Source organism: Myotis daubentonii, chromosome 8 (genome assembly GCF_963259705.1).
Source record: "Myotis daubentonii chromosome 8, mMyoDau2.1, whole genome shotgun sequence".
In the NCBI taxonomy this organism is placed as follows: domain Eukaryota; kingdom Metazoa; phylum Chordata; class Mammalia; order Chiroptera; family Vespertilionidae; genus Myotis; species Myotis daubentonii.
The window spans coordinates 2,617,164-2,632,417 of record NC_081847.1 but is presented as its reverse complement, the minus strand read 5'-3'; the positions used below and the strand labels follow the sequence as shown (position 1 = coordinate 2,632,417).

The 15,254-nt window shown below is 64.5% G+C and overlaps 1 protein-coding gene across 11 annotated transcripts; it reads right to left on the bottom strand.

The window, feature by feature from the left end:
- Positions 1-3,560: 3,560 nt before the first annotated feature.
- Positions 3,561-15,186, bottom strand: UCKL1 (uridine-cytidine kinase 1 like 1). Of its 11 annotated transcripts, none has more exons than XM_059704975.1 (16): positions 14,993-15,162; positions 11,328-11,705; positions 9,089-9,279; positions 8,797-8,903; positions 8,544-8,714; positions 8,392-8,463; positions 7,372-7,561; positions 7,230-7,291; positions 6,664-6,680; positions 4,828-4,926; positions 4,659-4,752; positions 4,522-4,584; positions 4,314-4,436; positions 4,104-4,211; positions 3,877-4,033; positions 3,561-3,794 (listed from the first exon to the last, which is right to left on the bottom strand). In XM_059704975.1, exons 2-16 carry the CDS (start codon positions 11,393-11,395, stop codon positions 3,715-3,717), a joined length of 1,602 nt encoding a protein of 533 aa, XP_059560958.1. In that variant the 5' UTR covers positions 11,396-11,705; positions 14,993-15,162; the 3' UTR covers positions 3,561-3,714. The 11 variants fall into 11 exon arrangements, 10 of the variants coding, with proteins under 10 accessions (XP_059560958.1, XP_059560957.1, XP_059560960.1 ...); XM_059704974.1 differs by lacking the exon at positions 6,664-6,680 and adding an exon at positions 5,665-5,684; XM_059704977.1 differs by having other exon boundaries at positions 9,089-9,276.
- Between the last annotated feature and the right edge of the window lie 68 nt (positions 15,187-15,254).

Genomic DNA, 15,254 nt, shown 5'->3' with positions numbered 1-15,254 from the left:
ATTTATTTTATAAAAGGTAGAGAGTAGGAGAACCAAGATGGCGGCATAAGGTATAGACCTGTGTGTGCTGCCTCCCACAACAACATTGAAACTACCAACTATAAGACAAAACAGCTATCATCCAGAACCATGGGAAAGCTGGCCCAGTGGAAGTTCTACAACTGGAAGGAAAGAAAGAAGTGCACTGAGACTGAGTAGGAGGTGCAGAGGCACTAAGAACAGAGGTACGGAGGCGCACGCCAGGCGGGCTGCAACTGGATGCACGGTTTTTTTCAATCAGAAGGGTATACAAGCTGTCAAATCCACTGAGCTTGTTTGGGGCGGGATTCTGAGGTCCCAGACCCCTACGGGGAGAGGCTGGACTGTCTTGCAGCGAGTTGGAGAGCGAGGGTGGCTTTCTCGCGGAGCTGCTCACAGGGATCATTGTTGCCATGGGGGCGCGGGACTCGGGGATGTGGAGACACAGAGTCGCAGAGACGCTGATGACAACCATTGCTGTTTGCTCCGCCCTGGTGATTCTCTGAGACCCCGCCCCACTCAATTTACATCCTCAGCCAAGCTGTGCCAGTGGCACAAAAGGAACCACCTGTGCTTTTGCAGCCCAACCCAGCAGACTGCAGATTTCAGCTCCTCGCATACATAAGGGACACACTCAAGAAGCAGATTCAGGTTTGGAGGAAGCCAGAGCCGGACCCGGCTGGGCCAGCAATGTGGAACCGCTGTACCAGCAAACACACAAGCAGGTCCACCAGATCCAGTCTCACATGGGATGCCGGGAGACGGCAGACAAGCAGTCTGTGCACTTAGTAGAAAACGAAATCCAAGCAAGCATACCAGATATTCAGCCACCAGGAACACCTGGAGATTTTGTCCATCAAGGAGCCTCCCAACAAAAGACAGAACGCCAAACTTCGTGTTGACCAGTTAAAGTATGATGTCCAGCACCTGCAGACCGCTCTCAGAAACTTCCAACATTGGCGATACACAAGGGAGCAGCAGGAGAGATAGCAAGAGGAGCTTCTGTCTCGCACCTTCACCCCCATCGTGAGATGCGGTGCCCCCTGTGAGGCTGCGACGGCCCCTGCGAGGCTGCGTGAGGCTGTGACAGCCCCTGCGAGGCTGCGACGGCCCCTGCGAGGCTGCGTGAGGCTGTGACAGCCCCTGCGAGGCTGCGACGGCCCCTGCGAGGCTGCGTGAGGCTGCGACGCCCCCTGCGAGGCTGTGATGCCACCTGCGAGGCTGCGACGCCCCCTGCGAGGCTGTGATGCCCCCTGCGAGGCTGCGATGCCCCTTGCGAGGCTGTGATGCCCCCTGCAAGGCTGCAACAGCCCCTGTGAGGCTGCGTGAGGCTGCAATGCCCCCTGAGAGGCTGCGACGCCCCCTGCGAGGCTGCGTGAGGCTGTGACGGCCCCTGCGAGGCTGCGTGAGGCTGTGACAGCCCCTGCGAGCCTGTGACGGCCCCTGCGAGGCTGCGTGAGGCTGTGATGGCCCCTGCGAGGCTGCATGAGGCTGTGACAGCCCTGTGAGGCTGCGACGCCCCCTGCGAGGCTGTGACAGCCCCTACGAGGCTGTGATGGCCCCTGCGAGGCGGCGTGAGGCTGCAATGCCCCGAGAGGCTGCGACGCCCCCTGCGAGGCTGCGTGAGGCTGTGACGCCCCCTGCGAGGCTGCGTGAGGCTGCAATGCCCCCTGAGAGGCTGCGACGCCCCCTGCGAGGCTGCGTGAGGCTGTGACGGCCCCTGCGAGGCTGTGTGAGGCTGCGACGCCCCCTGCGAGGCTGCGTGAGGCTATGACGGCCCCTGCGAGGCTGCGTGAGGCTGCGACGGCCCCTGCGAGGCTGTGACGGCCCGTGAGGCTGCGTGAGGCTGCGACGGCCCCTGCGAGGCTGCAACGGCCCCTGCGAGGCTGTGACAGCCCCTGCGAGGCTGTGACGGCCCCTGCGAGGCTGCGTGAGGCTGCAATGCCCCCTGAGAGGCTGCGACGCCCCCTGCGAGGCTGCGTGAGGCTGTGACGCCCCCTGCGAGGCTGCGTGAGGCTGCAATGCCCCCTGAGAGGCTGCGACGCCCCCTGCGAGGCTGCGTGAGGCTGTGATGGCCCCTGCGAGGCTGCGTGAGGCTGCAATGCCCCCTGAGAGGCTGCGACGCCCCCTGCGAGGCTGCGTGAGGCTGCGACGCCCCCTGCGAGGCTGCGTGAGGCTGCGACGCCCCCTGCGAGGCTGCGTGAGGCTGTGACGCCCCCTGCGAGGCTGCGTGAGGCTGCTGCAATGCCCCCTGAGAGGCTGCGACGCCCCCTGCGAGGCTGTGTGAGGCTGCGACGCCCCCTGCGAGGCTGCGTGAGGCTGTGACGGCCCCTGCGAGGCTGCGTGAGGCTGCGACGGCCCCTGCGAGGCTGTGACGGCCCGTGAGGCTGCGTGAGGCTGCGACGGCCCCTGCGAGGCTGTGACGGCCCCTGCGAGGCTGCGTGAGGCTGCGACGGCCCCTGCGAGGCTGTGGCGGCCCCTGTGAGGCTGCGTGAGGCTGCGACGGCCCCTGCAAGGCTGCGTGAGGCTGTGATGCCCCCTGCGAGGCTGCGACGCCCCCTGCTAGGTTGTGATAGCCCCTGCAAGGCTGCGTGAGGCTGCGACGCCCCTGCGAGGCTGCGACGCCCCCTGCGAGGCTGTGACGGCCCCTGCGAGGCTGTGACAGCCCCTGCGAGGCTGCAACGGCCCCTGCGAGGCTGTGTGAGGCTGTGACGGCCCCTGCAAGGCTGCGACGGCCCCTGCGAGGCTGTGTGAGGCTGTGACGGCCCCTGCGAGGCTGTGTGAGGCTGCGACGGCCCCTGCGAGGCTGTGTGAGGCTGTGACGGCCCCTGCAAGGCTGCGACGGCCCCTGCGAGGCTGTGTGAGGCTGTGACGGCCCCTGCGAGGCTGCGTGAGGCTGCGATGGCCCCTGCGAGGCTGTGAGAGGCTGCGATGCCCCCTGCGAGGCTGCGTGAGGCTGTGACAGCCCCTGCGAGGCTGTGTGAGGCTGTGACGGCCCCTGCGAGGCTGCGACCACCCCTGCGAGGCTGCGTGAGGCTGCGACGGCCCCTGCGAGGCTGCGAGAGGCTGTGACAGCCCCTGCGAGGCTGCGACGGCCCCTGCGAGGCTGCAATGGCCCCTGGGAAGCCGGCGGAACCACACGAGCCACCCAGACGGCTTCGTCGACGGCCCGCGAACCAGCTCGCAGCCCCACGCACAACTATCACCTGAAGGGCGAGAGGGGCGAGAGCAGCTGTAGTGTTGCTTTCTCCTCACTTTTGGTAGCGAAATCCTCATTTTAAACATAAGAGGACACATTATTTTAAAAAGCCATTACGTGGCTCTGCACCCTTTCTGAGTAGAGCGTGAACAAGTCGTGAGAGACCTTTCCGAGCACAGGGACACGTTGCGGATGGAAATAGCTACATTTTCCATGTGTATGACCTTTGACCTGGTGACAAAAAGCGTACACCTATGGATGAGGGCAGTGGGGGGGTAAGGGGAGGGTGGGGTGGGAACTGGGTGGAGGGGAGCCATGGGGGGAATAAAGGGGAACAACTGTAATAATCTGAACAATAAAGATTTATTTTTTAAAAAAAGGTAGTAAGTTATCCTGGTAGCATTTTAAACTGGAATAAGTTCATGTCTGTACTCTGCAAGCAGCGCCAGGAGGCAGGAAGTTGGGTGGGGACGCAGATGGAAGAGACTGGCGGCTAGCTAACCCATGGAGGCCGCCTCCTCCTCATCGCTGCCTTCGGGGATGGCGTCAGTCCCAAAGTAGCGGTCACCGAAGTTCCCTAGAGAAAGAAGCAGACCCTTATGGTGGGGACTCCGGCCCTGTGGCTCCCAAGCCCCGCTGACTGGCCTAGGCAGCCTCACCGATGCCGGGGATGATGCGGAACAGGTCATTGACACGCTTGTCCACGGCCGTGGTGATGATTCTCACACGTGGGAACGCGTAAGCCACCGAGTGAACACCCATCTCCGCCATGAGCAGCGACAGCAGGAAGATCTTGTCCTCGGGCACGTCGTGGTCCTGCGCCAGGAGGGACAGGATGGGGAATCCCAGCCCCGCCCCGCCGCCCGCAGCCGCCCGGTCCACTCACCAGGAGCACGCGCACAGCCATCATGGCCGCGGCACCCGTGGACACGGTGCAGTCCATGAGGATCACATGGTCGTCACTTATGTCCTTGGGCAGCCGCAGGTAGTGGAGCTGGTGGCAGCCAGAACGTCAGAGGCCCCAACCCAGGGCCGTGCCTTAGGCCCCGCCCGTACCTCCGGCGCCCCGCCCGCACCTCCGGCGCCCCGCCCGCACCTCCGGCTCCCCGGTGAGCTGGTTGGTCTGGATGAGGATCGTGCCGATGCGCACGTCCTTGCACACCGCCCGCAGCGCCGGCTCCATGGTCTCCCCCGCCCGCAGGATGGACACGCCAGTGATCTGAGGAGGACGGCTGAGCTGGACCCCGCCTCACAGGCCACCCCAGCCCAGCCCAGCCCAGGCCCCTGCCCCACCCATTTGATACCTGCTTCCCTGCGTAGCACTTGCCGGCATAGTCCTGCCCCTGCGGCGTCTGCACGACGCAGTCCTGCAGCACAGAGGTTGGGGGCGCTGATTAGCACGAGGGGCTGCGCGCCCCACCCCCCACCCAGCCCTGCGCACCTGGAAGGGCAGGAAGGACAGCGCGTGCTCGATGAGCAGCCGCATCAGCCTCTTGGAGTAGAAGATGAACTCGTCCCGGCTGGTCTCCTTGTCCCTGCGGGCCTGGGCTTCAGCAAAAGGCGCCCCGCCCGCCCGGCCCCGCTGCCCCGCTGCCCCAGCGCGCCCTCACCTGATGATGGTGTGCATGCCCCGCACCTGAGGCGTGCTCTTGAGGACACTCAGCGTCCGCGGCAGCGGGTGGCACTGGTGCGCCGAGGCCAGTGCGGCCCTGGGGGGACAACCTGACTGAGGGCTTCTCCCACAGCCACCCTCCCGCTCCAGACACTGCGGGCTGAGCCACCGCCTCCCTGTTCATCTGGAGGGAGGGCCTGGCCTGAGATGGCCCCGCCCCCTCAGGGACAAGGCAAAGGTTAAAGGTCAGGAAGGCAGAGCAGCCGACCTTTAGGGAGGAAGCCAGCTGCAGTGGGAGCCTCCCTCCCCGAAGCAGGGGCCAGGCAGTGGGCGGCCTCAGCCGGCACTGAGTCCCCGCCGGACACCTCTCCCTAAGGCAGGGTGGGCAACCTCTTCCCAGCCAAGGGCCACACGATCTTTATAACCTCATTTGTGGGCCATACACAATTATCAACTTAAAGATTAGCCTGCTCTGTTTGGTCACACATGCAATTAACTCACCCCTAATGCCTTGGCAGGGCCAGACCCCATGATTTTGAGGGCCAGATACAGGCAGATGTTCCCCACCCCTGCTCTAAGGGAACAGCTGAGCTTGGGGCAAGCCCTGACCCTTCCCCCCAGGGGATGTGAGGCCCCTCAGGAGAGGGGGACAAAGCTGGCTGAAGCGCCCCTGCTGCCCCATGCCTGGGGGGAGCGGGGAACAGGAGTAGGGAACGGGAAGGGTCAGGGGGAGCCAGGGGGGAGGTGTGGGCAGGAGGGGAGGGGAGAGGAAGGGCAGGCAGGTGCAGCCAGCACAGCCCCCAGGCATCACACCAGGCACTGCACTCGTCCTCACATATCCCAGCGCAGCTTCCTCTGCTTGCCAGGTGAGGAGGTGCAGAGCATGTCGGGGAGGGAAGGGCAGGCAACCCCAGGTTTACAGAGAGGAGGAAAAGAACAGAGAAAAGACCACTCAGCAGGAAGCACGGGCCCTGCAGCCAGTGGCCTGGGGAGGAGCAGAGGCCAGAGGACCAGGACCAGACGCAGGAAGCCCTGGAGGGCAACCCAGGATGTCACCCCGCCCCCCACAGGCAGCACCTCCTGGCTCGGAGGTGGGGGCGGTGCCAGGTCCTTGGCTCGCAGAGGAGGGGAGCTGTCACTGGCTGTGCTTAGGTGTTTTCTCCAACCGGAAACCCGGAAGCTGTTTTTCTCAGAGCAGAGGCTTGCAGTGGGCCTGGCCCAGGAGACCGCGGGTGCCAGGGCCCACGTGGTGAGCCAGGGACCACGCAGTGGCAGCAGCGAGCTGCTCCAGCACAGTGGAGCTTAGGGGCTCTGAGAGTGGCCCTGGCCACTTCTCCTGCAGCTGGAAATCAGCCCAGCACATCCTGACTCCACAGAAAGCAGGTCACTCATGCTGCCCGCTGTGTGGGGACAGGACAGCACCCCAGGACTCCCTGGCTCTGTCTGCACACTGGCCCAGGGTGGGCAGGGGCCAGAGGGCTGGGGCACTACCACCGGGGCGGTCCGCCCTTCTGCTCAGGCGAAGGTGCCCCAGCCCTCTGGCTGCTGAGGCTGTGCCTGCGGCTATTGCCTGGGAGGCCAGGCAGCTGAGCCTCTGGGGTTGGGAGGGAGCCTCCAGGGAGGTCTGGTCAGCCTAGGGTGACCTTAGACAAGTCCCTAAACCTCTCTGTGCCTTAGTTTCCTCATCTGCCCAAAAGGAAAGGCCACCACACACCCCCTTCTGTGCCTGGACCAGGGCTGCCGAGGGTGGGCGCAGCAGTGAAGACAGCCCTGGGTCCTGGCGCTGTGGGTGCTGGGAAGGCCTGACTGTGTGGACAGGCGCGGGACATCTTACCTGACACTGAGCTCGCGCTGCGGCAGCGACAGGAGACAAGGGAACAGTGCGTCAATGGCAATAGCACACTCACCTCGCAGTCACCAGACAGCCTGTTGCTGCCGTGTGCCCCACCCAGCCACTCCCCCAGGAATAGGCATGCCACATGGGAGGACAGTCCCAGTCACAAGAGAGGGCCAGCTCCCTAGAGCCTCTGACCTGGGCGCCCTCTGACCTGGGCAGGCAGAGCCTCAGGTCTCAGCCCAGAACATGTGACCTTTGGTCGGGGCCCCGCCAAGGGTGCTCAGGACGTGGGACTTGCACCAAAACCCAAGTCCCTCCAAAGGGTAGGAGGGACAGGAATGGCCCCTTCTGGGCAAGGCTCAGCTCAGGCTGGGAGCACCGGGGCGCACCTGAGCCCCACTTTCTCAGGGAACCTTGCTGTGTCCACAGCACACAGGGCTGACCGAGCAGGACTCTGTGACCACGTGGGGGCCGCTGGAGCAGAGCTATGGGTGGTGGGGGGGGGGGGCCCGGAGGGCGGGGGGCCCGGCAGGTGGGACACAGGGCCTGGCCAGCTGCCTCACCTCCTCCAGCTGGCTGTGCACGTGCTGGACGATCAAGTCAATGGCCACTGTGTTCCCGCTCCCTGGATGGGAAGGGCAGGAGGGTGACACCAGCGGGCGGGTGATGGCGGTGCATCCCACCCGCCCCCCACAGCCTGCTCACCTCGGGGCACCACGATGTCTGCCAGACGCATGGTGGGCTGGATGTACTGGTCAAAGGCCGGCTTGACGAACTTGTTGTATTGCTTGATGACACCTGCGATGTCGCGGCCGCGCTCACTGATGTCCCGGCGAAGCCGCCGCACGAGGCGGATGTCAGAGTCCGTGTCCACGAAGATCTTCATGTCCAGGAGCTGGAGGGAGCGAGCCACTGCTGGCGGGGCTGGCACGAAGCAGCCGTGAGGCCATGTGACTAGAACCCGGCCCTTGCACAGACCGAGAGCAAGCCTGGCCCCGTGGCACATGGAGGGTCTGGGGGGCAGGGGTGCTGTCAGCCAGGTTTGGTCCAAGGGCAGCCTCCCTCACTGAGGCCCTCACACGGGGGACTGGGGCTTGGTGAGTCTGGGTCTGTCCCCACACTCAGCTCACAGCAGGTAACCCCTGAAGGAGCCATGGAGGATGCTAGGGGTGGGGGTTCCTGGGGCCTGAGCCTCAGAACTCCCACAGGAAGTGCACAGAGGCTGTGAGCACAGCCTCTGCAGGGCCAGAACAGGCAACGCCCAGGAGCACCCTGTGCAGACCCACAGACAGACACCAGCGTGCACGTGAGCCATGCCACCCCCCAACGTCACCGTGATCTTGGCGGCCGCAGGGACCCCCCGAGGACAGCAGAGAGAACACTGACACAGGAACCTGGTGTGTGCAGGTGGGGACAGAAAGGAAACCAAGGTACCAGCCCAGAGCTTGTGCCCAGGCCCAGGAAGTGTGGGCCCTCGGGCTGCCACCAAGGGCATTTCCATCTTCTCTGTGGGTGGCAGACCTGCCCCGTCTGCTCAAACCCACGTCCTGGACCCCCTCTTGGGAGAGGGCCCGCTCCTCAGCCAACACCCAGGGACCACATAGTGGATGGCACAGGTGACCCTGTGCCACGGGACAGGGTGACAGGGCCCGCCCAGAGGAGCATTGAAGGCGAGTCTTGTGGGAGGGCGTCCCGGCAGGAGGCTGGCCTGGAGCCCGCCCTCACCTCCAACAGCGTCTTGTCAGCAAAGGCCATGATGCCCTCGAAGATAATGACGTTGGCACCATAGAGCGTCTTCTGCAAAGGGAAGGAGCCTGTGCTGGCGCCCGTGCCGACCCGTGTGCCCAGTGCCCTCACAGCCCAGCCGCTGGGCCTACCCAATCCTTCTTGCGGCTGTGGGTGGTGAAGTCGTAGACCGGGACCTTGACGCTCTTGCCCTGCTTCAGCTTTTGGAGGGTGGACACGATGAGGTCGAAGTCGAAGGCATCCGGGTGGTCGAAGTTGTAGTTGTGGAGGGCAGCCTGCTCCTGCTGCTGCTGGGTGAGCACCTGTGAGGAGAGCAGGGGTGTACTCAGGGCGGGGGGGCTGCAGGCCCTCGGCACAGCGGCCACACGCCGGGGCACCCCTCACCTTATAGAAGGAGTCCATGGACAGCAGGACCACCCAGGGCACGTCCAGGGCCTCGATGATCATCCTGGCCACAGTGGTCTTCCCAGAAGCACTGCCACCACCCAGGCCTGCGGGGAGCAGAGAAGGTGGTCTGCACACCTGGGTCCCGGGGTGGACGGGGCCAGGAGAGCCCTTCCAACCAAGTCACCACAACTGGAAGCCCGACCGCTGCTGCTGGAGAGCACCCTGGCACCGACGGCGGGTCCTGCCCAGCCCACCCGGTGGGGTGACAGGGAGGTGGCAGCCGACTCACCGATGGCGAAGGCCTCCTTAGACTGTGTGCCGTGCTCGTTGTACCAGGGCGGCCGCCCCGCTGTGTAAATGGTGCGTTTGCTAGTGCGCAACAGGGGCGGCTCGGATTTGCACTGGCTGGTGGTGCGCTTCCGCGGCGAGCGCCCAGTGCCCACGGGCGGGAGGAGCCTGTCCAAGGCCTCAGCGCTGCTGCTGCAGGAAGGAGAACGGCTCGCTCGCCGGCCCTGCCACCAAGCCCACCACCACGCCAGGCCCAGGGTGGCCGTCTCTATGCAGGCACGCGGGCATGGCTGAGATGGCACACAAAACCCGCCTGCTGCCCATCCACAGGGCCATGGCCTCAGTCACTGTCCACACAGGTTCAGAGCGACAGCAAACCACAACTTCCGCGCGGGGGAGTGCCATCCGTGCCAAGGACAGTGATGTGGACGGATGTAGGTGGGAGACCGTGAGCTGGGAGACCCTTGGGGAGGCCACTGATTCTCACCCTCGAGCACCTGCCAACTGCAGGGAGGAGGGCGGAGGCCCCACAGCCCGCAAGGTGGCAGTTCCGCCTGGGAAAGGCAGGCGGCACCTGTGCCCAGCTCTCCCCATGCTGCACTGCTTGTGGGAGGCACATCCTGGCCTCAGGCAGGGCTCCAGTGTGGTCACTGGATTGAGGCCCCAAAACCAACAGGGATGGCTTCTGGGGAGGCCCGGGGGGCTGAGCGGCCTGGCTCCACACCTGCTCAGGAAAGGCCCGGACGGACGGGGACATGGCAGTTGTCCGGGACGTGAGTTGGGCGAGAAGTAAACTAAGATGTTTATGTGAAAACCAGCATGTGGAGATGGCCAGCCCATGTGCCCTTCGGGTCTGCGCATGTGAGTGGGATGTGCATGCGCACAATGAGCTGGAAGCAGTGCCACGATTGCCCTGGGCACCGAGATCTGGAACAGGGATTTCTGCCCCGTTTGACTGTCTGCAAGGACGTGCCCCTGTTATCAAACACCAGACCAAGTCATGGTCTGGACTGAAGCTCTGTCCTGCTGTCACCGCTACAACCCGCAGTGCCAGGTGCGCCTGTGCGTGTGCTGGGGGGACAGCAGAGAGGTGAGCTGAGGCCCTGCACGCGACAGGCACACGGACAGCCTCGAGGGCACAGAGAACAGCGTCCGCACGCTGACAGGAGGGACGCGGCCCCATGGGGGGCGGGGGCAGAGAGCCGTCCGCCTGCGGTGCTCAGCAGCGTCTCTGCGGGGACAGCCATTACCTTCGGGTCCGTTCAGAACCCGGTGCTAAAGCTCGCCGTGGGGTTGGGCGTCAAGATGACCCAGTGGCCAGGCAGGCCTGGGGACAGGCCACAGCACCACCAGGGACCGTGAGCGCCTGGGGAACTCAGACGGGCATGGACCAGCCGCCCTGGAGACAGATGGTGTCCCCAGGCCCCGGTCACCCTGGAAATGGCAGACGGAACCATCCTGGCAACGAAGAGGCCCCTCCCCTCTGTGCTTTCTACTCGGGAGGAAACCCCGAGAAATTACGGTTTGCAAAGGGCAAGGCCTGGCCAGCAAGGGCGCACCGTGCTGAAGACGGCCTCGCAGAGCGGACCCCGACAGCGGAGGCCAGGGCTGGCACCACTCCTGTCCCTCTGCTTCTCACCCCAGGCTGGCAGCCTCTGGGGGGAGCCTTCAGGTCCCTGCTGTGCCTGCTCCACATCCTACTGAGGTCATCATGACCACCGGCAAGGACGACTTCCGCGGCTGGTGCTGCCGACGGCCTCGGGTTGACACACCTCCCCGGGCCGGGGAACGTGGGCCAGGGTGGCTGCCAGAAATCGCCCGCCTCGGCGTGCAAGGGGCCTGCCAGCGTCAGGCGGGTCTGCAGCCAAGCCCGGTCCACGGCCTGCTCCAAGCCCAGCTCTCTGGGAGCCAGGGACAAAGCCTCATCGTGCCCTCAGAGCGAGCCGTGTCATAGCGGGACCAATTTCGATAAGGGGAACGCGCACAGACCTCGTTTCCCTGGTCACAGGCGGACAGAGCACGTGGACTACGATGACAGGGCATTTCAGCTACAGGACTGGGGGACACAGACCTGCCTGCAATGAGCAGCCCCCCGTGCCTGCGGGTGGTGGGCCCTCCCCGCCCCAAGCACCGGCCTGGCTCCTGGTCCCTGATGTGCAGCGCCCCCCGCAGGAATCCACCGAGATGCAGGGGAGAAAGGGCTCTTCACCACAGCTGCAGACAACAGTCCTGCCACTCACCTGCCTTCTGCTCCAAGGGCCCAGCACCCTGAGATCCTGATGCCAGGGTAAGCTGAGGGGCTGCCCATGGCTGGACACAAGATGATCCGAGGTGTCTGCAGGGGCAACCCACACTGCCTCAGGCCCACAGCAGCCCCTTAGGACAACCCAGGAACCATGTGAGCTGCCCCTCCGTGGGTGGGTGGGCAGCCAGAGTGAGGCCAGACCCCTGGCTGCAGAGGCTACCCACTGGGAGGCAGGGAGCTAACAGCTGGGAGCCCTCAGGCCCCTGTGCCGAGGAACAGCACTCACCACCGGCCCCAGAGACGAGGTCACAGGCATAAGAGGATCACGCAGCTGGGGCTGTGCACTTGCCTGATATTAATAGCACTGACCCTGCTGGAGAACAGGCAGCCTCGGGTGTGAGCTGCCCCCTGGGCACAGGCTGGCACACCGCTGGCCCAGGGCTTGGAGAGGACCGCCGCGCACCCCCTGAAATGCCCCAGGAAGAGCTTCAGACCCCGGGCCTGCCTGGAGTTGCAGGGCCAACTGCCCCCAGCAGAACAGGGACATCTGAGCTATCTCTTGGCCAAGCTAAGGTGAATGTCAGTGCTGAGACGGGCGTACCACCCGTGCCCAAGGTGCCTCCGAGAGGCATAAACAAATCTGAAACTCCACCCGCCTGAGCCTCTGAGAATAACTGCCTGCCCTGCCCTCCACAGCGAGGCTCCAGCATGTCCCCCACGGCACCTGTGCTCGGCGCTGGGGGGGAATGACACAGCCAGGCCCGCCTGGCGGCAGGAGGAAGAGCCATTCGGAAAGGGTGAGTGGGCTAAGGGAGCTGTCCTCCAGTCTGCACAGGGGCTGCCCACAAGTCCCGACTCCTCCCTCATATCAAGTCACTGGATGTTGCTGGCTCTCCTCATTTGTGTTTTAATCCTCACTAAAGGATTTTTCCATTGATTTTCAGAGAGAATGAAAGGGAGGGAGAAGGGGTTGGGAGAGAGAGAGAGAGACATCAATGTGAGAGAGACACATCAATTGGTTGCCTCCCTCACATGACCCAACTGGGGCTGGGATGGAACCTGCAATGGCGGTACATGCCCTAGATTGGGAATGGAACCTGAGACCCTTCGGTCTGCGGGCTGATGCCCCAACCACCGAGCCAAACCGGCCAGGGCCAGCTTTCTTTCCTTCTGACTCAGTTTCCAACAACATCCCTAACAGCTGCCAGAACCTCACCGGAGAGAAAATTCCAGATAGGGTTGGGTTCAAACATCTGAAAGGGGCCTCTCCTGCCTGCCTAGGTAACGTGGGTGGGTCTAAACCAGCCGTGGGCAAACTACGGCCCGCAGGCCGGATCCGGCCCATTTGAAATGAATAAAACTAAAAAAAAAAAAGACTGTACCCTTTTATGTAATGATGTTTACTTTGAATTTATATTAGTTCACACAAACACTCCATCCATGCTTTTGTTCCGGCCCTCCGGTCCAGTTTAAGAACCCATTGTGGCCCTCGAGTCAAAAAGTTTGCCCACCCCTGGTCTAAACTCTACACCCACCAGAGGCCTGTCCGTCTTTGCCCACAGGAGCTTCCCTCCTGACCCTGGGCGTGGGCAGATGGGGGGCTGGCCCACACTCAGGGAGGCTGGACAGCACTGCAGAGTTGGGGCAGGCACCCAAGGCTTCCACTCCTGCCTGACACCCCATCCCAGTGGAGGGGAGTTTGCTGGGGGAGTAAAATGAGGCCAGGGGGTGGGGAGAGAGGGGGGCTGGTTCACCAGGGCTGGGCTCAGGGACAGAGGGTTTGGGGTGTCTTTCTCAGGGCCGGTGCAGGAATGGGGCTGCAGCCCCACCCCACCACCCTGGAACCCCTGGCAGGACCCCTCCTTCCCAATGCTCTGGGCCAGCCTCCCTGCACCCCACAGCTGCAGCCCCAACCCCACCTGGACCAAACCAGGACACAACCTGAGGAGAAGGCACCGCCACGGGTGCCCATTTCTCCACCAGCACATCCAGGGTTAAGGAGTCCACATATAGAAATTTTTTGATCTTTGCAACCATAGTAAAACAAAGACATATTTTTGATAGTTATTTTATATATTTAAATGCCATTTAACAAAGAAAAATCAACCAAAAAAATGAGTTCGCGCGTCACCTCTGACACGCGTGTCATGGGCTCGCCATCACTGCTCTATGGGCACAAGAAACAACGGCAGGGTAGACAGCCACAGGGGGGCCACAAGGTGGAAGGAGATGGGACCGTGGGCAGGGAGAGGCTCAGGGACACTGGACTCCAGCAGAGCCAACTCTGGGGCCCTCCAGGGTGGTGCAGGGACTGTCGGGGAGCCCTAGGCCTCAGCGTCAGGAAAGAGCGGTGAGCAGAGCAGCGCCAGGGCACAAGAGCCCCGCAGTCCAGTCACTGCCCTCTGGTCCTGGGTCCCATCCTCTGTGCACAGGGCAGGGCCCGGACAGTAGCTGCCACCAACCTGTCTTCAGGGAGTGCTTTTCTCGAGAACTTGCCTGGCCCTGCCTCCTCTGACCTGGGGCTAAATCAAAGATTATTTGGAACCAGCAGGTGTCGCCCACAGGTCCTATTAGACCCTGTCACGCCATACCCAGCTCTTAGTGGCTGCTCACTGGGAGGGTGCGAGCCCAGGAGGACACATGCTCCATCAGGGCCGACACTCCCGCAGGAGCGGCCAGGGCGGGGCGGCCGGGCCTCATTCCTCGCCCTGCAGCACCCAGGCTGCCCTGGAGGGCTCCCTCCCGTGACGGCCCATCGGAGCCCGGGAGCCCAGGCTGAGCCCTCCGCTGAGCCTTCCGCAGGGCACAGCTCCGACCAGCAGGGAGGCCAGCACTGCTCCGCATCGCCCCCTGGTGGCGCGGGCCGCAGAGGCACCGAGCGGGAGCCAGTTTCCTCTCGGCCACTTCGGCCTCCCAGCAGCCAGGCTCCCCCCCACTGCACCCACGAGGTCCCCTCGCGAACCCCTACAGAAGCCTCGAGGGTGTCCCTCCGCCGGGCGGGACAGTCCGAGGACCATCCATGCACCACCTGACCCCCAGGCTCCTGAGCGCTGGCCTCTGGGGGGGCGGGGCGGGCGTCAGGCAGGCACACGCGGCAGCCGGGTGCCCGAGGCCCAGCCCCTCGGGAGAGAAACCCGTTAGCCTCGGGGAGCAGAACGCGCTCCATCCGCCCAGCCTTCGCTGAGCGCCCACCTGCAGGCTCAGCCCCGCGCCCGCCGGGGCCCTCCCACCGCGGCCGGGGACCCGAGTGCGTGGGTGCGGTGAGTGCGGGGAGTACGTGAGCGCGGTGGGTGCGGGGAGTGCGTGGGTGCGGGGAGTACGTGGGTGCGGTGGGTGCGGGGAGTGCGTGGGTGCGGTGAGTGCGGGGAGTGCGTGGGTGCGGTGAGTGCGGGGAGTGCGTGGGTGCGGGGAGTGCATGGGTGCGGTGGGTGCGGGGAGTGCGTGGGTGCGGTGAGTGCGGGGAGTACGTGAGCGCGGTGGGTGCGGGGAGTGCGTGGGTGCGTGGAGTACGTGGGTGCGGTGGGTGCGTCGGTGCGGGGAGCCCGAGGAGACGGGGGCCGCCTCGCCCCAGCCCGCGGCAGGGCGGGTGCTCGGGCTCACGCGGCCGCCCCTCCCACAGCGGACGGAAGGGACGTGCGCGACCCCGGCCTCCGCGCCTACCGGTCCTCGCAGGCGGCCTCGCTCTTCGCCGCCGTTCGGTCCGTTCCGTCTCCGGCCACGGGGGGCGGCGGGGACGAGCGAGGAGCGTCGGCGGAGGCCGGGGGCGCCGCCATGGAGCTCCAGGCCTCAGCGCTGACGAATGGGCAGGGTGGGCCCCTGGAGCCGCAGTTGGGAGCCTGCGGCCGCGTCCCGCGGACTACAAGTCCCACAAGGCTATGCGGCTGGGTACGCCCCTCGCCCCCCCCCCCCAATTGGGCATCGT